This window comes from Schistocerca americana, chromosome 10 (genome assembly GCF_021461395.2).
Source record: "Schistocerca americana isolate TAMUIC-IGC-003095 chromosome 10, iqSchAmer2.1, whole genome shotgun sequence".
In the NCBI taxonomy this organism is placed as follows: Eukaryota; Metazoa; Arthropoda; class Insecta; order Orthoptera; family Acrididae; genus Schistocerca; species Schistocerca americana.
In genome coordinates, this window is record NC_060128.1 from 199593126 (window position 1) to 199615855 (window position 22730).

The 22730-nt window shown below is 40.3% G+C and overlaps 1 protein-coding gene across 1 annotated transcript in view; it reads right to left on the bottom strand.

Moving 5' to 3' along the window:
* Nucleotides 1–18060: 18060 nt before the first annotated feature.
* Nucleotides 18061–22730, bottom strand: part of LOC124552636 — a 73478-nt gene continuing 68808 nt past the window's right edge. Inside the window, exon 7 of the mRNA XM_047126964.1 lies at nt 18061–18912. Within this exon, the coding sequence (XP_046982920.1) occupies nt 18897–18912 (16 nt within the window). The 3' untranslated portion in view covers nt 18061–18896. The remainder of the gene's footprint in view (nt 18913–22730) is intronic.

Sequence of the window (22730 nt, forward strand, 5' to 3'; positions counted from 1 at the left end):
GTGGATGTGTGTATTGTGTCTAATTCAAAACGAGGTCTTTTGGCTGAAAGGTTACTTGTTTAGGAGTCTTTTAGTTGTGCTTGCCTACGATTTGACATCTGTGCTATACACTACGTAGCAGTCTACCATTTTTGTAGACTGTCATCATTCCATCCTGGGTTTTCCACTTTTTAACTTGTGTTCTTTTCTGTTCCATCTGTGACTCTACTCCTACTTTTTTGTTTCCTCAGCACTTCTTTCACTTTTGTGTGGTATTACCTCAAAAAGTGACTAATGCTTTGATGTAGGCTTCTCACTGACCGTAGTTATTGTTATAGTTCTTCATGTATTAGTTAATGCAGTTCCGACTTTTGGAATTAACGGACAGTTGTTAATGCTCCAAGATATTTTCTGCCACTTTCCAAATGATTTAAGTGAATGGATATTATTGTAAAATACAAATTTTTTCAGCAGAAGACCGAATCACCAATAAATAAAAAATTCACTCAAGACACTGCTTGATGTAATGATTGACGTACGTCAAAGCAGCAGCTTCCTCAAAATTATCTTTCTGCTTCAATTTTCTTCCACTACATTCTCTGTCAAGAAAGAATACCCATAAGATAGATGGCCAACTGGTAATGACTTAATGCTTCTTTTATAAATGTTAGTGCAAAAACCAGTAACGAAATATAAATTACTATTGTGTAAAAACATGTACACTCAGAATTTCCAAATGTCCTGATTTATCTTATTTGATTTTGTTATATTTAGACTGTTAAATTCCTATTTTCAATTTCATGTTATCATTTTGTAGTTCAGTCCTATTTAAAATCACAAAGTTTTTATTACTGCAATGCACCAGTCATAAATTATATTTGGCCTCATTTCCACAGCTCTGTGACAGAGAGAGAGAGAGAGAGAGAGAGAGAGAGAGAGAGAGAGAGAAACGGTTTGTCATTTTATGATGTCCCACTAAACAGAGCTTCCCAGGATGAATGGTCAGTATTCAGGCAAATGACTGGAATGATCATTTGAAACAAAAAAGTCCAGTTCATATGGGCTCTAAAATGCATACCTTAAGAGCTACGACTGGAATGCAGTTGTAGGGAAATGAGTAAAAGAAATGGTTACAGGAGAATAAGGGCTTGGGACAAGGAATGAGAGAGGAGAAAGACTAATAGAGTTCTGTAGTAAATTTCACTTAGTAATACGGAATACTCTGTTTGAGAATCATAAGGGGAGGAGGTGTACTTTGAAAAGGCCAGGGGATACGGGACGATTTCACTTAGATTACATCACGGTCGGACAGAGATTGCGAAATCAGATACAAGATCGTAAAGTGTACCCAGGAGCAGATATATACTCAAATCACAATGCAGTAGTGATGAAGAGTAGGCTGAAGTTTAAGAAATTGGTCAGGAAAAATCAGTACGCAAAGAAGTAGGATAAAGATGGTTGGTCGTTTGAGGTTTAAGGGACCAAACAGCAAGGTCATCAGTCCCTAGGATAAAGAAACACTAAGGAATGACCAGATACACTTTAAGTTCTCTAAGGTTATAGACACAACAATAAAGAATAACTCAAGAGGCAGTACAGTTGATGAGGAATGGACATCTCTGAAAAGGGCAATCATAGAAGTTGGAAAGAAAAACATAGTTGCAAGAAGATAACTGTGAAGAAACCATGGGTAACTTAAGAAATACTTCAGTTGATCAATGAAAGGAGGTATCAATATGTTCAGAGAAAGTCAGGAATACAGAAATAAAAATGGTTGAGGAATGAAATAAATAGGAAGTGCAGGGAATCTAAGACGAGCTGGCTGCATGAAACATAAGAAATAAAAAAAAGAAATGATTGTCGGAAGGACTGACTCGGCATATAGAAAAGACAAATCAACCATCAGTGAAATTAAAATGGAGGGTGGTAACATTAAGAGTGCAATGGGAATTCCACTGTTAAATGCAGTGGATAGAGTGGATAGGTGGAAAGAGTGCACTGAAGACCTCCATGAAGTGCAAGATTTGTCTGACATGATAGAAGAAGAAACAGGAGTCGGTTTAGAAGAAAGAGGGGATCCAGTATTAGAATCAGAATTTAAGCAAGCTTTAGAGGACTGAAGATCAAATAAGGTAGGAGCGATTGCTAACATTCCATCAGAATTTCTAAAGCCATTGGGGGAAGTGGCAACTAAATGACTATTCATGTTGGCGTGTAGAATGTGAGAGTCTGGCGACATACCATTTGACATCCAGAAAAATATCATCTACACGATTACAAAGATTGCAAGAGATGACAAGTGTAAGAATTATCATACAAAAAGCTTAACAGCTCACGCGTCCAAGTTGCTGACAAGAATAATATACAGAAGAATTCCAGAGAAAATTGAGGACACGTTAGATAACGATCAGTTTGGCTTTAGGGAAGTTACAGGCACCAGAGAGGCAAATCTGGTGTTGCAGTTGACAATGGAAACAAGACCAAAGAAAAATCAAGACACATTCTTAGGGTTTGTCGACCTGGAAAAGGTGTTTGACAATGTAAAATGGTGTAATATTGTCGAAATTCTGAGGAAAACAGGGATAAGCTACACAGAGAGACAGGTAATATACAATATGTACAAGAGCCAAGAGGGGAATAATAAGAGTGGACGACCAAGAACGACATGCTCAGATTAAAAAGGGCTTAAGACTAGGATGCAGTCTTTTGCCCCTAGTCTTCAATCTGTACATTGAAGAAGCAATGATGGAAATAAAAGAAAGGTTCAGGAGTGAGATTAAAATTCAAGGTGAAAAGATATAAATGATACAATTCACTGATGACATTGCTATCCAGTGTAAAACTGAATGCAATGAACAGTCTAATGAGTACAGAATACAGATCAAGAGTAAATCGAAGAAAGACAAAAGTAATGACAAGTAGCAGAAATGTGAACAGTGAGAAACTTAACGTCACGATTGGTGGTCACGAAGTAGATGAAGTTAAGGAATTCTTCTGCCTAGGCAGCAAAATAACCAGTGACGGACGGAGCAAAGAGGACATCAAAAGCAGACTAGCAATGGCAAAAAAAGGCGAACCTGGCCAGGAGAAGTCTAGTAACGTAAAATACTGGCCTTAATTTGAAGAAGAAATTGATGAGAATGTATGTCTGGAGTACAGCATTGTATGGTAGTAAAACATGGACTGAGGGAAAACCAGAACAGAAGAGAATTGAAGCATTTGAGACGCGGTGCTACAGGCAAATGCTGAAAATTCAGTGGATTGATAAGGTACTGTGACAGGATGATACGACATCAGGGAATGACTTCCACAATACTAGAAGGAGCTGTAGAGGAAGACAGAGATTGCAGTACATCCAGCAAATAACCGAGGATGTAGGTTGCAAGTGCTGCTCTGAGATGAATTTGGCACAGGGGAGGAATTTATGGTGGGCTGCATCTACCTAGTCAGAAGACTGAGCACTCAAGGGGTGAATACTGATCGTTTCTCCTGGAGCACCACGTATACTCTCACGTATATTGCAATTCTACACTTCATTTGAGTCTGGCCGTCAATCCAGTGCTGTCGTTTGATTTCTTTTCGGTGCACGGAGACTCTTTAATTGAGAGCGGTGGCTTTTTCCGAAGTACAATTTTTTTCCCTAACACAAACACATAAAGTAAACTTAGAAGCAATTATCTCTATTATCAGCTCGAGTGGATTAGTGCTAGCCACAATTTGTCGTCAGTACAGAGGGTCAGTAAAACGAGGGCAGAGCACCTACCACACTGCGACCACAGAAGTAATCGCCACACGTGTTAAGACATTTATCCCACTTCCCGTTTTAACGACTGTGGTCGGCTTGCCGACGGACCCACTGCCACACCAATTCTTGAACTCTCTCGTCTGACTGAAACCGAAGTCCACGCACACCTTTCTTCGGGTCACCGACGGTGTGAGAGTTGCACGGTGCAAGATCTGGGCTGTACGGAGGATGTCACACTATATTGCTACTCAATCGCACAAGTGCAGCCTTTGTCCAATCGGCAGTACAGGGTGGGCATTATAGTGGGACAGGACGATTCCATCCCACACCATATCCCGGCATTTCAACTTTACGCCGCACTGCGAGCTACCGGTGTGCCCCGTCACGTCAGGGGCCGATGGGGCCTTACCGGGCACAGATTGTCTCTCGGTGGAGTGCGCCCTTCCCAGAATCTCCTCTTCCAGTCGCACACACACACGTAAGGTACACACGGCAGTCACTGTATGCGGCGGATGTGCGATGACAATTTTGTGTACTCCAGTGCCCTCGGCCACTGTAAACCTAATCGCACCTCGCAGTTCTCTTTCGCTCGCCTCCACGTAAGAATCTGGACGAACACACTAGACGGGTCTGCCAACTATCGAGGTCATCACCTGACAACTGCACCGATGTGGCTGTTTCCTGGCGACAGTGGTAATAAAATCGAAATGTACTGACTGCAGAGGCCAACTGTTGTGCAGATCATGTGTTCCGTGTTTGTTTGACTGCCGTTTCCACTTTACAGGTGGAGCCAGCAGCGGCTGATCGTACCTACTTTTCACTGATTCTACATCCTTGAAGTCTCTTCTTTAGGTTGGGTTTTAGGGAGCAGGTTGTGCAACTGCTTAAATGAAAGCAGAATAAAGATTGTAAAAACTGCAACTATGATGATATGTGCATTTTACTTTTACATCATGTGTGTTGTTGTTGTTGTCGTCGTCTTGTTCTTAGCCCCTTCATGTCAGCACAACTACTGCAGCTGACACCCATTTGAACCATTGTACCTGCTTATTGTGTTCACCCTCAGTCTCAGCATACACCCCGCCGCCCCCCCCCCCCCCCCCACCTCCCCCAAAAATTTTCTTCTGTAACCAAATCCGATGACTTATTGACATCTCAGGTGTGCCATGTAACTGCCTAAAAAGCGAAGCATAAATGTGAGGTAAGCAAAAATGCTGATCCCCAACTAGTGCTGCAGGTAACCTAAACTGAGGACCACACGTGATCTCACTGTAGCAAACGATTAATTCGAGAAGTGCGAAATCCAATATGGGGAATAACAACAACACGCAGAGGACAGATTGCTACTCATCACATAGAGGAGGCACTGAGTTGCAGACATGCACAATGAAAATATTGCTAAATATTTAAGCTTCCGTACAAAAAAAAAATCCTTCAACAGTACTTCTGTCGGCCCCCAGTTGCCAGAGACAGTAGCTGTAGCTGTGTGTGTGTGTGTGAAATGGAGGGGTGGGACGTGAGGATGGGTTTGCAGGGTATGTGCTACTCCCGGAGGAAGACTTTTTTGTGTGAAAACTTAAATGGTGTTCAATCTTTTCATTGTGTCTATCTGCAACTCAACACCACCTCTACGTGATGAGTACCAATCTATCCTTTTCAAGTAATCAATTCTTGTTTTTGAGGAATGCAAATATAATAATAATAATAATAATAATAATAATAATAATAACACAGCAGAAAATATAGAAAATATCTTTTATTACAAGCAGTGTGATTTATAAGTGACATTTGTAAATCAGTCTTAGTAAGTACATAGCTCAGAACTACATACATAAGGCTAAAGAAGCTTATACAGTCTTCTCAGTCACCACTACCATTCCGACAATCGGTGTGACAAATTTTTGGCAAGTTCCCACAACAATTTTGAGTATTTTCAAACATAAGTCAAATTCAAAATCAAAAGAAAAAGGCAACAAACTGTAATACAAAGAGAAATCATCAACTAAAGTATCCGATTTCGCAAAAGAAACAAACTGACAAATTACAGTTTCAGAAAATAAGTGAGGTACACACAGAAGCTCCAATTTGTAAGAGGAGTGCCAACTGTGTTCTGACCAATGCGCATCTGCGTACCTCACACAGCATTACGAATCTTAAACTTCTGCGCTTGCAATCAGACGAGACTGAAATAAATCGTTAGCAGTTTCATAATTTTTTACGGTACCAAAGCATACTACATGAAATTCTCCACAAATTTCAGATTTTTCTCAGCAATTAGACACAATTTTCTGTGGAGGAGTAGGAGAAGGAGACTAGTGTTTAACATCCCACTGTCAACGAGGTCATCAGAGATGGAGCAGAAGCTCGGATTATGGGAGGAAATTGGTCGTACCCATTCAGAGGAACCATCCCAGCGTTTACCTGAAGTGATTTTGGGAAATCACAGAAAACCTGAATCGAGATGGCTGAACCGTCGTCCTCCCGAATGTGAGTCCAGTGTGCTAACCGTTACAGCACCTCGCTTGGTGAACCTTTCTGTCAACGCTAACCATCTGAGAACAAATTTAATTTAGAACCAATACTATACTACATGGCACACATTTAATGATACATACTGTAACAAAATTAGTTTTATGGATTTTGTGAGGAATTTCCTCAGCTAAAAGATTATTAAATTCACAATGTGCACATTTTGATTCTTACACGTGTATGGAAAACTTATTTTCTGCTGGTCCAATAGTGAAGAAAGACCACAGATTACATGCAATAAGGGTAAATTTAATTTTATGGTAAATTATTGTGTAATATTTTACTGTGTCACATAAAAACGACATCTTCACCTCCTTGGCAACAACCATACTGAACAAATAAAAATTATCTTACCTGCCATCTGAGAGAAGCTCGCTGACAGGTTACATTTAAAAATGTTTTCAAATTAGCATTGCCCAATTAATGGTACCGGACACTGACGCTTTGATGGAGAAAAGGGGAATATTGATTAACTATACATGTTTTTGTGTTTAATATGCAAACACAAGCGAGTATGAAATACAACTCAAATGTAAATACAAATTTTATATTACAACATTATTCATCTTCTGGAATGGGGGACATGGAAAGAGCATCCCAGAAGAGTGTATAACCCACACTTGGGCGTCCCCTGGGGAAAGGCGATGAACCGGCAGATCTTTCCACTCCAGTATAACCAACACTTAATGACAACGGTTAATAGCCTGCACAATCGGCCCCTCTCAGGATCGAAGCTGACAGTCATATCAATTAACATAGAAGGCATAACTTCAAACAAGGAAACTCTGCTACAACAACTGTGTCAAACCAATAAGTGCGATGTTCTCTGTGTTCAGGAGACTCACAGAAATGCTAACCAAAGGTGACCAAGAGTCGCAGGAATGCCCTTAGCATCCGAGAGACCCCATGAAGTGCTATTTTCATAAACCCATCACTACAAGTAATATCTACCACACAGACGACAATGACATCAAAATATTATCAGTTGAACTATCTAATTGTATAACAACATCTGTATGCAAACCACTGACTGTTCCCTTCCACTTTGCCGAACCAGACGCAGGGCGAGAGGAGAAGATCCGTGTGATTGTGGGAGAATTCAACAGCCATAGCTGCCACTGGGGATACAGTGAAGACAACGTAGATGGTGAAGCCGTGACTACACGGGCAGAATCTTATGAACTATCTCTAATACACGACAGCAAACTACCTGCACCTTTCAACAGCAGCCGATGGAGACGCGGATACAATCCGGATTTAATTTACGTCAGTGCGGCTATATCACAGCAGTGTGTGAAGAACGTCTGTGAATCTTTACCCAATACACAGCACAGACCCACCACGTGCCAAGTCGTATCAGCAGTACGCCAACAATCTGTCCCATTTAGGAAAAGATATAACTTCAAAAAAGCGGATTGGACGAAATTCACAAAATGCTTAGATGAAAGGATAGCAGACATCCAACCTGTCCCAGAGAAATTGTTGTTTTTACTACTGCTGTGCTAGAACACTCTTGTAAGTCAATTACATGAGGCTGTAGGTCTCATTATATACAGGGCTTAGACCCCAGTACAGCACATACGTTGAAAGAATGTATCTCCTTTTATGAAGACTACCCATTTAGCAAGGACACTATTAAAACTGGCCGACAAATAATTCAGTCTAAGGGCAAAATAAAGAGTGAACGTTGGGTTAAGCTGATGGAAGAACTCGACATGGCAAAAAAAAAAAAACAAACAAAGTCTTGATAAATGGCAAAACAAATAAAACAAGAAGATCATCTAAGCTCCAAAGAAATGTCGAACAAGAAACATCTAACTTTTCCAACCCATTCACTATCAGAGAGTTGGAAGACGCCATAAAAAAGAGTAAGACAGGCGAGGCAGCCGGACAGGTGATATGCGTATGGAGCAGATTCATCACTTTGGAAACCTTACCAAGCATTGGATTCTACAGCTTTTCAATAACTGCCTGGAATTATGACAAATCCCTAAAATCTGGAAGAAGACTACTGTTGTTGCTGTTCTGAAACCCGGAAAGCCAATAGACCCAAAGAACCTCAGGCCAATATCACTCCTGTGCCATCTTTACAAGGTTTTTGAAAGACTGTTATCGAATCGCATAACACTACTGGTCGAACCTCTTCTCATCCCAGAGAAAGCTGGATTTAGGCCACTAAAGAACTGCCGTACACAGATCCTTAAACTGACAGCACACAGAAGATGGTTTTCAGCTCGGACATATCACCGGAGTGGCCTTTCTCAATCTCTCTTCAGCCTATGAGACTGTACAACAGCAAATCATCCTAAGGAAGATTTACGGCCTTACCACGGACTTCAGGCTTACACAAATCGTTGCCACCCTGTCGCATAATCGACATTTCTTTGTAGAATTTCAAGGCAGGCGGATGAGATGGAGACTACAAAAGAATGGGCTCCCACAAGGCAGTGCCTTGACAACAATGCTGTTTAATACCTACACCAATGACCAACCACTTCCTCGACCTGGCATTGGCAACTCGGGGTAAGAATTTTGAGACGGTAGAAGAAAATCTCACTGCTGCTCTGAAGATTCTCTCAGAATATTATGAGGAAAACCATATCAAGCCAAACCCATCAAAAACTGAAACACACTTTTCATCTGAAGAACAGAGAGGCTTCTCGACAGTTGCACGTGCACTGGAATGGAAAGGAGTTAGGACACTGCAGTGCTCCAGTTTACCTCGGTGTTACCCTGGGTCCCTCCCTGACCTTCGAGGCATGCTGCACCGCCCTCAAGCCGAGGTTTCGTAGCGAAATCGCGTACTGTCCGAGGTAACTGGTTCTGGATGGGGGGCCCACCCCCAGACAGTAAGAACAACTGCCGCTCCGGTGTGGTACAATTCTGCACGTGCAAAAAACGTGGACACCGCCCCGAATGAAACCTGCAGGCTGACACAGGCTGTCTGAAGCCAACAACAATACAGACACCGTATACACTTGCAGGTACAGCCCCAACCAATATTAGACGCGAGATAGCTGGTAACAGTGAGAGGCAAAACATCTGCAATAACCCGGCCCACCCCTCGCACGAACATCAGCCACCACCACCTCGACTGAAGTCCAGGAAGAATTTTCTACAGTCTTCTGTTCCAATTGACAGAGACCAAAGTATAGCCAGGGTTGAACTGTGGAAGAAAAGATGTCCTGTCCATCCAGAGCGAGACATAATTGAAGAAACTCTGCTACCTGGTCACCGAGAAGGACGGGTGCACACGTAAGTCCTCGAACGGACTGCGCTCCGGCGTTGCGAGAACGGAGGACGACTCGAAGAAATTGGGCATTGCACAAGGCGGAGACACACTGTGTGAGTGTGGAGATGAACAAACTACAAGCCATCTCCTGGAGTGTCGTCTCTGCCCATACTCTTTTACAGGTCTCGAACTGGTCTCGGCTTATAGCAACACAATGTTGCCAAATACTGGACACAACTAGTGTAAATGTATTTATTATGTAAAAATTGATTTCTTGCTCCTGTGCGTATTATGTAAATGTTGATTTCTTACTCTTTTTTCCCCTAAGTGTTCATTTTATTACGTTTATATGTCTTTGAATTACCTGTGTATACAAATATGCATATTTTTAAATCAGCACAGTCTGTGCCCTGGTACTTCTGACACAAATTAATATCAGTTGTGAGGACTACCAAGTTTCTATTAAACACTGATCCATGTTCATAATTTTTGCAGAACGTTACAAGCAATGTGCAAGTATACATACACTGAACTTGGCCATTTTGTAGCATTAGTGCAGGAATCTTCAGAACTACAACAAATTTCCCATAAATATTATTAATGCGTCATTGTAGTACACCTAACTAGACACCTGATTGTCAAAATTAAATGTTAAAGCATGTTTTTAGTGACAAGGCAGTCACAGGGTTGGAGAAGCAGTGACTGCAATAGGTATTCATTAATATTTTGGATAGCTGTCGGCCAGCACATCAAAAAATGTCACGTTTGTTGTGGCTCCAGTTCAGGAGCATTGTGAGTAGTTAGCCTGTACACAACATGTGATGCATGGGTACTCTTGTGCACAAATCTCGGAATGTTCCCTGGCAAGACACTACTCTATATTGCAGGAAAAGTCAATACAACTATTACCTATTACAGAGTTACTGAGAGATGGTCATCATCTCTCCAGCGTGCGCCCACACACACACACACACACACACACACACACACACACACACACACACACAGAGAGAGAGAGAGAGAGAGAGAGAGAGAGAGGGTGTGTACACTACAGTGCCCTCGAGCTGTGCCCCACTCTGCCTGCTGAAGCTTTATTTTTAGCAAGTACGCTAACTCTTTTATACAAGGTTATTAGACAATATGGATTCCATTTAATTCATTTTTGTTTCAGGGTGTATAAATTGGATACAGATATTCTACACACCGTCAGAAAAAACAGGATCGGAAGTACGGTCAATACTGCTACTTGACAAGAGTCATGTAAACGAGCGCCAGACTGTCAGTTTGCATTAGCTGTGAGTGAGGTGGTTGCTGTCAGGTGTAAGGTTCTCTGCAATCTAGAGTTCAGAAGAAGCACAGAGGCTATTTCGTCTCCAGTTTGTTATCGAACCACCGACCCAGAAATTTATAAGATGTCAGTTCGATCAATTTCGACAAAGGGGATGTCTCGGCAAAGGATGACATGTGGGCTGACTACGTGTCTAGTTAGTTCTCAGACAGTTACTGTCTGACGAGAGGGCGACACACTGAACATTTACGACCTTCATTTGTAAACTATAAAACTTTCTGTTCACAGCTGCATATAGATTAATATCTAATTTATATTTAATGAAATGACAGTTAACTAAATTTGTTTATTTTTTTAAATAACCCTGCATCTGTACTCCACGTGGGGTAAAGGGGGCAGAGCTCGACACAGCCGCGTCACTAGGAGACTGCTGCTTTACCTGAACACTGTAAGTCTCGTGTGTTAACAATTAAGTTCATCACATTCCCGTTTCGTAGTTTTTAAAAGAAATTGGTCTGAGGATTGTAGTACAGCTGCAACTGATAACCGTATACAAGTTATCTATGATTTGGAAAGCAATACTGGGTAACACAAATGAATTAGTGTATGAAAGTTGCTTAGGAAATTGCTCCAGAACAGTGGCACGGCTAGACTGTCTGGAGACTCCTTAACAGACTGAGGATTGAAAGGAGCAAATCCAAAAACTATTTAGTTAACTGAAGATCCCATTTACTAATGCAGAAAAGCTCAAACTGTATCACATATTTTTACCTGCCCTCAAAATGCTACGTAGTTTGATATGACAGAACCACTGTAGTGGCAGACAAGACAGTAACAATGACAGCATACCACAGTTTTAAGAAAGAGCAGTGTCATTACAAATTTCTTTTGTCGTGAGCATTAAACTAACAACAGTTTCTCAGATTTTTAAAGTATATTACATCTGATGCAACATAAATGAGTTATTTAAAGCAGTGGTTATATTAAAAGCAGCAACATATTACAGTGAACTGTGAGAGCAGTAACAAGAAAAGTTAACTGTGACTCGGATTTTGAAGGAGACAATTTTGTTTCTGCCAATGTGCAGCAGCCTGGACAGTGAAGACTGACGTAATACAGAAACAACTTTTCGTGCAGTCCAGTACGGCAGGTAATGTGAAAAAGAAAAAGTGGAATCATTCTGATAAAAGTTACTGGCAACTAGTTCAGTACATGTAAACATTGCAGGGATAATGCAGAGGCTGTGCCGGAATTCCGGCCGTCGTGGTAAGGGAAGTAAGGGAAGAAATGCAGCATCAGACAATGGTGATTGTCTGTGCCTGAAACAGACGAATTGGTGCAAGTACCGACAGTCAATCTTTCCTTCCTGTCCCAACCGGTAAGTCTACCATGACCCAGGTTTCTGGGTGATACTTCTGTAACTCTTCCCACTACCTAACATCAGCAGTCCTTTCCCTTCAACCCATCTAGAAGAAGGAGCCACAGGTTTCCAAAGAATGTGTATTTCCACACCTTCTATAAGTGTTTTGCTGCATTACTCAGTGAGTAGATTTTTTATCTATCTGACAATGTCCATCATGTACCACAAAATACAACAGATGAAATTGGAGAACATTTTCAATGAGATGTAAAGTACACGGGTGCTTTTAAGCAGGGAAATTATGGGAAATCAGTTGTAGCCAAGCATATACACGAGACAGGCCATCCACTGACAGAGAAGAATGGAAGAAAATGTTAGATACCTGAAAGATTTGAAATATCAACCCAGCAGCACAGATTTGATGATGTGCTTAATGTACAAACAGCAGACAGCCACAACGGATTCCGCAACATATTTGTGGACCTTTTATGATGTCAGATCTCACCTGACATGTCAGATTTTCCCAGAGAAAAATAGTAACCATTTGAATTGAGAGAGATTGTAGAGTTACTTAAAGAACTGTATACTAATACAGCTGTACATGCTGTCCTGTCGATGTAAGTCAGCTGGACAAACGATGTGCGAGTGCCGAGACATAAAACCGGACAGTTAGTCTGAGAACCATACTTAAAACTGTTACGGTAAGCCTCACAAACTTAATTGTAAGTTATCGCATAGTTCTAAGAGAGCTCAAGCTACTCCAACACACTCATTATGTACCTACATACCGGGACAGCACACATTTCTTATACATACGCTCCTACTATATATGCACACATTTCGTAAAATTACTAGCTTACTAACTTACCGTCACTCATCGTAACAAAACCACCACAGATATGCGAGTGAAGCAGCGGGTACCAGATAGTTAATGTATAGTTCCTCCGTCTCAAAATAACACCCATTCATCTGTCTAGGAGTACTGCCCTGACAAAATATACCTAGTGTTGCATAATTAATGTCCTTTTTTTTGTGTTCCATTCGGTTAGCTTGCTCGATCGATTTGTTAACTGTGCCATCGTCTAGCTTTAGAGGCGATAAATTTATACGAAAGTGAAACTAAATGACCGTATTTCAAGTTTATAAAAAATTGTCATTGTTCTGAGAGATGACATTTCACATCTAAGAAATGAAACTTCTGAGTTGCAGAAATCTTGACAAGTTCCAAACAATAAAACAACTAAACCACAAAATGTGAATGGAGAGAGTTACGAGAAGCAGAAAGGAAGCACCGAACAAGTAATGAACTTAACAAATGAAATTACGTTCATAAATAGAAACAGGTACAGTGTACTGTCGACAAGCGGCGACAATTGCAAAAGGGATGACAGACTTTGTAGGCAGCACAGACTGAAATTCACAACAAAGGACAACGTACTTTTGCTTGCCGATAGCTACAGAAGAAAGCTAGCTGATACTAAACAAAACGGAAATCGTTAAATTCCAGTTAGCAACATGGTGAAGTGAGAACAGAAAACGTCACAGTAGACGGAGTTTTAGACAGAAAAGTGTTTGACTAAGTATCTAGAACAAAATAGATTTTGGGGGGAGGGGGGGGGGGGCACAAAGTATGAAAAATGTTTGGCTTTAGGTATACAGGTAAGTACATTATATAACAGCATTTATAACAAACGTGAATCATATTTTAAATATGAGGTAAGCACTTTTTGTGTAAAAAAAAAATTAGCAAAATGATTGCAGAAAAGATTGAACTGAGTGGCCTAACATACGGAAACAGCTCATTTCAGAGTGAACTCGAAGTCCCTCTTTTGAGTGTAAAGTCCCTTTTTTTGTGTAATGTAGCCCTCATGGGTGCACTAAGGAAGGCAAAACACACACTAACAGCACCAAAGAAGACAAAAAATTTAAAATGACCAAACCTTATCCTTGCAAGTCTTACACTGTGAATGGCCTTTATAATAAATACATCGATCCAGAATCCCATTTCACATTATACAGAATGAAGGGTAGGCAAAAAAGATGAGTACCTCTTAAGATAATGCACCTAATCTGCAGCGTGTTAGAAATAAGCTCAATTTGCTGCAACTTTTTTGTGGATGAGCACTCACCATACCTATTACTTGTAACAGAACATTAACTGAAAGTCAATGAAATTGAGTGTCATAAATTAAATGTTTACGCATTAGCAGATAGTTACTGCAGGCAATAACAGAATTAGGGTAAGTTGGCAATATTTGTTAATTAATATCTTACATTAATAAGAATCTCATTCCTCTAACAATACATTCACAAAGGAGCAATTGAAATGACTGGTGTCACAATCCACACAGAAGCTCATTCGAGTGGATTAGCTAAACATAAAGCTATTGGAATGTGCCAACAAGTTCTGATGTGTCATGCAGTACTGATATGCTTAACAGTGCAGTTTACGCAAACAGACTACTGACCTCTGTATTGTTGAAGACCTAAATAATGATGCAAACTGCTGTCATATAACATACATAAAAATGACAGATACATTAAATTCGTATAATCTCACAACAGTAAGCTCTGACACTCGAGCTCCTGTAAGACAGAAGTGTAACAGATTAAGTGTCGATTTTCATTACTCTGACCACTGCTGTCAGATGTTAAGAGTACTTAAGCTCTGCTGTACCAAAGGAACAGAAGTAACGGAGAGGAAGCGAATTCCGAATAGCGCCGACATCGGTGCCTTCGAAACTGAGCTGGCAGGAGGAGGGGTGGGACATAGTTCACTGAGCCAGAGCCTCAGAAATGAAACGGGATTAATTCTTCGTAATCGTGTCGAGGCATTTTGACAACTGCTGGCCTTTCAAATAAATAACGTGGATACAACAAACTGTAATATTGGAATTAATAGGTCTGCTAGATTGAAACTTCTGCCTGCCCAAATTAAGTTAGCCAGAATATATATGATCCTGACCATGTACAACAAGACACAAAATTACATACGTTTAAAAAAAAGTACAATAAAGCCAAAAAACCTTCAAGGGAGACCTTTTACACTTCAGGAAACAGACAGACAGACAATGAGGCGACAGACAGACAGACAATGAGGCGACAGACAGACAGACAATGAGGCGACAGACAGACAGACAATGAGGCGACAGACAGACAGACAATGAGGCGACAGACAGACAGACAGACAGACAGACAGACAGACAATGAGGCGACAGACAGACAGACAATGTGGCGACAGACAGACAGACAATGTGGCGACAGACAGACAGACAGACAGACAATGTGGCGACAGACAACATATACAATGCATCCTAGAGAGAGCTCCATAATCACTGCAATCCTCCAGCAAGGTGCGGAGTTAACCACTCGGCACAAGACGTGAAGCCCACATAGCGAACGATCTGAGTGCAATATGTATTTATTTGATACGCACTTTATCTATCCTTCTGGCCAATAAGTCCCCGTTACAGATCAACCGGCTTACACCAAATAATCTCACATACACTGCAGGGCTCAAATCTGTAGAGATTAATCGACAGGAGGCATTTAATGCAATGCGAAAGCTAACAAAAGAACACTCGTACGCATGGGACGGTATCTCGACAGTGGTGTTAAAGGAATGTGCCAATGAGATCACTAAACCTGTTAGATGAATTATTAATTGTAGTACTAGTGAAAATGAAAACCCGAGTGCCATAAAATAAGTGTAATTCAGCCAGTCCACAAGAAGGAAAGAAAAGAATAGGTTAAGTACTCAGTATCAAAATGGCGCCAATTGATGTAGAAGTAGTGCTCCGGCAAAATACACCTAGTGTCGCGTTACTGATGTCCTAGTTTTGTCTCCGGATCACTTAACTCGCTCAGCTGAGTCGTGAACTGTACCGTCATCTCACTCTGGTGGCAATAAATTTGTACGACGCTAAAACATTTGAGACAAGTGACTTACTTCTGTTCTGGCTGTGAATGAAAGAAGAGAGATTCTTCTAGATTAACGTATGGCATTTTGAGACTGATGAATTATATACTACAAAACTGTTTAATAAAAAGGAGTGTTATTTCTGTGTTTTGGCTTTTACTTTTACAATGTGTTAGATTAAATCCTCTATAGAATTAACTGTTTTAGCAAATTTAGTAGATCTAAGAGAGTAAAAATGGCACATTCCACCGTCACGTAAAGAAATCTCGGCTTCATACAAACTGATGACGGAGGTTAAATTATTTGGCACAGAACTGAATGGAGAGAGAGAGAGAGAGAGAGAGAGAGAGAGAGAGAGAGAGAGAGAGAGAGAGAGAGAGAGCAGGCACTATGAATTGCTGCCTGTCTCTCGCTAAGATACGGGCTCCCCAGGTGGTGCACAAATACTCCCGTGTGAGCACGCAATTACAATAATCGTGTGCCACCCACAGAACGCTACTGGAATAGTCCATAAACTTCTATGCCTGAACTGTTATTGAATTATTATGAAAGAAATAAATGACAAACGACAGTACACCAAAGTTTTTTATGCTTAACAAGAGTGCCATAGACTTAACGCGATAGCACCTTTCCAGAGCACATCGAAATTGAATTTGACTGCATTCTGTATTAACAGTGCAGTAACGACAGCAGAATCTCTCCGTTTCGATTCTCTGAGAAAAGGACGTGAATAAAAATGAAAGTCTACAGAATTTGATGATTTTTACAGAAAGTGTCGGTTAGAACTGCAACAGAAGGAAGTACCCGACAGCTAGAAAAACAGACTGATCTCTGTGAAAAATATAAATTATTCTGGCTCAGAGACCTCCGTTCTTGTCTTCTCCACTCATTTGGTTTTTGATGCAGAAAGTATAATAATCGACAAACATTTTTATTGGAATGGAGAGACACTGCAGCAGCAAGAAAGAAATTTTGTGTACGATGCACTTACTCATGCCGAGGACAATAGTTTTGTAGCATACTTTGATAAAACTCGGGTTTCATAATACCACAAGCGAAAATATATTTTGGTCGACTTCTACAGAAGTATTGGCCAGAAAGTACCTACAATTGTTTTTGTAGAGCATACATCAATGGTTCGGGTAGTGGGTGCGGTGGCAAAGGGTTAGTAGGAGCTGCAAATAAAAAATTTTCAGGAGGTAGGGAATATTCTTGGTCGTATTAATGTGAGCTGTCGGAAGTAAAATCCCGGCACCCGAGTACTCACGTGCTGCCGCGTACTGCTTCCCTCGTAAATAAAATGAGTTTATATGTGATGTGATACAATAATGCTGTCTCCAATGTTGCCAAAAATTATTTCACAGTTTTCTTAGAAACTTTCTCGCTAGAAGTTTCTACGAGGTCCAGCAAAATGCAAAGTCATCAGCAATGACATTTCTTATTACACAGGCAGAACAGTTTCACATGTCTCTTATGGTATTTTATTTTTTATCTCGGAACACTTTGCTGTTTTCACAATGAAATATGTATCACATGCATCTATAGACTTTGATAATGTTTATATATAATTTTCATTGGAATAGATCTGTGGTTCTGTTTCTTTTCTCCCCCCCCCCCCCCCCCCCCCCCCTCACAACTGCAATAAGAAAACATTTTTCTTCAAAATTTCTTGGAATGTGAGATTAGCTTTCTGAGAGAAGACTAAGGGCAGAACACTAAAGCAGTACTGGGTCACAAAGTGAACAGTTGAGATGCCTATGCACAGGAAGGTGCACGATATGGAGGTGGACTGAAATCACCTTTCCCACTAGCCCCCCCCCCCCCTCCCCCTCCCATGACACTGAGAACAGTTTCCATCTTCAGGATAGGAACAGGCTTAACAATGGACTGAACACTCCTGCAATGTACTCGCAGGTTATCTGTCCCAAATTTTCACAACCTGTCAGCAGTTGAAAAAAGGTAAATAAAAAAAATAAAGAAGCACTGATAGATTCACAGCCTCAGGAATAATTAAGTACAGTTAATTCAACTTACACAGTTACAAACGCACAGAAAAACAGTGGCAAGCTTCAATGAAAATAATTCTTTGTATAGTAAGAATTATTAATTATCTTTGGATTACATAAGCTGTAGTTCAGTCTTTTCGAGCTTGTGTCCCCGTTTATAGCCATTTACTCCATCATATTTAGCCTCTAAAAGGGTGATGCTCATCTTCCTTTTCCCTCCTAAAACAAACACAAAACTAATGCATTTTTTCTTTTTTTTCACCTATCTACTCATGCAGGCCACAGTTCAGTCTCACTATGTGACAAACAGGCACAAAACTTATATAATGAAGGCACTCATTAAATATTACCACCGACTGCAGTGACAAACGACAGTAAGTATTTAGCAAAAATGCAACGACCGTGCAGTTAAATGCGTAATTAATGTGCACGTCAGTACTGGACTAGATACAATTATTTTTGAAAGGTGAGGAACTATTTGGTAACCTATTCTTGTGAAATAAATGCTGGTTGTACAAAAAAATGTACAGCTTGTCACTCAGGAGAGAGCAATCGAGTGTGGTGTGGAGCTGAAGTGTTTTGTTGATATCTCATTTAGTATTTGTGCAGACAATATGGAAGGTGTGTAATTTCATATATATAGCGAGTCTAAAGTGGTATCTGAGTTCAAAAAGGCACAGAAACAGCACAGCCAACAGAACGGCAAATTTTTCAATAGTAGTACACCTCGTGTTGCAATTGGCTACTCTACAGTGATATTCTTCAGTGCAGGCACGCTTCTTCTGCTAAAACAATCCACGTGACAATACCTCAATGTGGTACGTCACGCCTTCCGCTGCTATCGTGTGGCAGGCCTGCAACAAACCGAGAAAAGTCAGAGGTGTTGTGCAAGAACTTAAAAAGAAAATCAGGCTCTAAAGAGGCAGGGACAAAGGAATAATAACCACTGCACAAGCACTTTTTTAAATTGTGTAAAACACGAACAATGAGACTGACGTTATGATTATTTTTATTAACATTTCGGCTCTGCCAGAACATGCAATGAACAAGAAATGGCATTTAAGACTTTTTCTCAGCCTCTCTCTTTCCCAATACTAATTTGATTTTCTCAGATTGGGCTCTTTTCTTATCCTCAGGCCAAATGGTGCACAGTTGTGAATTTTCAGCTTATATTTTTTCCTTCCCAACTGACAACTTTAGAACGCATTTAGAAATTTCTTAAGTGAAACACCATCACAAAAAAGGAAGCCAGAAAGATATGTTACACTTCTCTGCTGCCTGTAGTTTCAAAACTTCTGGAAAAAAGGACTTTATGAAAAGACTTGTAATTTTTTTATGTAAGTTACCAATAGAATCACAACAAGGCTTTAGAAGAAACACTCAACCGAAACAACGATATTTTCTCTTCTAAATCACGCGCTACAGGCATTGCATAGACAGGAACATACATCAAACATATTACTGAACTTATCAAACTCCTCAGATATCATTACTTATGATGAAATACTAAGTATTAGGGGAACAGCACACAGATGGATTAAAGCATGTGTCCATGAAAAGAAAACAGCTCAGTGATAAGACACGAAGTGTCAGATTTATTAGCAGTCAAATACTGAGTTCCCCAAAATTCCATACTGGCTACAATCCAGTTTTATGTTTTTACTTTATGTAAATGATTTAGAAGTAAGCAGTATTACAGACAACAGTACAGATTTGCAGATGACACCAGCATTTTAATTACAGCAAGTATGAAAGAAACCTTCAGGGTGGGCGGGGACCGGTGGGGGGGATTAATGCTCTCACAAACATACTACAATAATTTGACATAAACAATTTGCAGCATGCTGCTGGTGAAAAATAGGTTCACAACATGCTTCATAATTGAAATAAACGGTAGTAGCTCTGACGTAAGTTTCGTTATGAAGGATATTTTTTATTTCTTAAAGGTGACTACTTTTGGACACCTATGTCTAGTTTCAAACCACTTGTATCGTATGCCTAAGTACAAAAATTGCCTACGCAGTGACAACCGAAGCAGCCAAAAAGCTGACTTGACAGTAAACACACCATACAGAATACGCACTGGAGGTCTCCAATGTCTGTTCTATGTGATCTGTTTACTGCTGTTGAGTCAGCCATGGTGGGATCATCACTGCAGCAGTAATTTTTGTACGTAGGCTTTCACACGTATTGTCACGATTAAAATATAAGTGGTTTGAAAATGGACATAGGCGTCCAAAACTAGTCACCATTAAGAAACAAAAAAGGTACTTCTGAATGAAACTTATGATGGAGTTACAACCATTTATTTCAATTATGTAAACAATCTGGTAATAACTATGGAAAAAAAATTGTTGAAATGGACATATTAACCACCCATAATAGGACACCAGCTAATTCTCATATTCAAATGAATGGACAAGTGACTGGGGTAAAAAACAGAACACTATTTCTCAGGATGTGGATACAACAAGACATGAAATGGGATAGATATGTGGACTATGTGAAGAGAAAACTCAGAAAAACATAATTAGCAATACGAATACAAAGAAATGTTCATCATATTGAAAGCTCAGGCTTACATATTTTGATTATACTTGCTTGATATTGAAATACGATGTAGTATTTTGGCTAGACTGTGGAACAATTCTGAAATCACTAGGATTGCAGAAGTAGTAAATAATTATTATTTTCTTACATTTATGAAGTGGTTTTGAGCACCACCAAAAACTTGTATCGGAATTCATATATTTCAAAACTCTTAACATTAAGAATCCTATTTGCTATGTGCATTAGCATATATAGCTTAGTGTTTCAAATAAAATATATAAATATTTCTGAATAAAATGTTTTCATTGAAAAAAAGGGAAAGAATATAAAAAGCAAATAGAGTGAGACTTGAGGTTCACATAAGAGCACATCCATTTACACCTTACTGAATCATTCAAAACAGATTTTCATCCGCATCTGAGTCATGCTTTTTATTATTTTTCTGGAAAATATGAAAAGAAAAATTTCCTGCAAATTTTTTTGTCTCAGTAGTGAAGAGGCTACCTAGCTTAGCAGTAACTCGTTTACTGTGGGCTGTCAAAATGATTTCTCCTCGATGCTGATGAACTTTTCATATTGACAATTTAGTTTTATCTCAAGCACTTTCATATTTTCTCTGTGTTAAATGCAATATCAAGGTACAAATTAGGTCTTTGTTCCTCATGTTTCTGCAGCACTACTGATTACAATTTGAATTTCTTCTTCTTCTTCTTCTTCTTCCTCCTCCTCCTCCTCCTCCTCCTCTTCTGCTAAATTTGTTCTTCAGTCTTAATGCTTCCACTGTTCCAGAAATTACTGCATATTATTTCACCATTTGTAGCGTTTTCACTTAGAGCTGTTTCTTTTATCTTAATGTTTACTTTCTTTGGCATGTAAAGATAATGATGAGTACAATGGCATGTATTTAACTACATTTATTTTTACACATGTGCACAATTTGTCAACGGACACCCATAAACTAATTATGTAAAGTTTCTAAGCTATTCCCACTGACCAGTAATGGCTTATTTGCAATAAGTTTCACAAGAAGAGTTACATTGGAGACCCAAAACATGACCACCACTGCTCGCCAGAAGTCTGAATGCTGCCTCGCGGCACGGTAAGGAAGGTACGTACGTGGAGCACAGATGAACAGGGGATCATTCTCATTACGACAAGGTCGCAAGCGAGGGAATTCATTGACAAGAGTGAATCGGACACTCCACGATGCCTGGGAAAGACATCTCGGAAATGCTGAAGTCTGTCACCTATTCACGAGTTTCTACTGTGAGTATCTGTGAAAAGCCATCATCGTACACTGAAACCACAAGTAGGTGACAAGGTAACGGATGCCCACACGTCATCACAGGACGTTAAGTTCAGGGGCTCACCAGCTCCGTAAACCAGGAAATGTGCCGATCTGCAGCCCAGTTGAAGACAAAGTCCAGTGCCGATGCAGGAACGAATGTTTTTAGAGCAGAGGATTTGCCACATCTCAGTCAAACGTGGAGCTCTGCAGCAGACTGCCCTCTAGGCATACCCACGTCGATCTGACGACATCATTGGTTACGAATCCAGTGAGCACAGGACCATTGAGATTGCACAATGTATCGACAGAAATGGGTCACTCTGTCAGACGAATGCGAGGTCTGTTCAAAAAATTCCACAGCATTTTTCTACACTTACCTTTTACTTATGTGCATACTCAAAATACTCTCCTCCACAATTGATACATTGCTCCCAATGCCATTTCCACTTCCGGAAGCAGGCTCGGTACACCTCTTGCTGGACTGCACGAAGCACAGTCTGTGAATTTTCTTTTATCTCGTCTATCGTTGACAATATTCATAATTTCAACGGGGTTTTCAACTTTTGAAATAAAGTGAGTACGGAGGACGAGGCAGCACACTGATTTCGCTTTTTGTGCAACAGCTGTGCACCTGACAAATGTGCTGGTGTGTTACCGTGACCGAGAGCCACGAATTGTCCCCCCACATTTCAGGCCATTTCATTCTCACATTTTCTCGCACGTGATGCAACACGTCCCAACAGTACCGTGGGTTAATAGTTTTTCCCTGTGGCACAAATTCAAAGAAAACTGTCATCATGGCTTTGACATTTGACCTGACCTGATGAGCCTTCT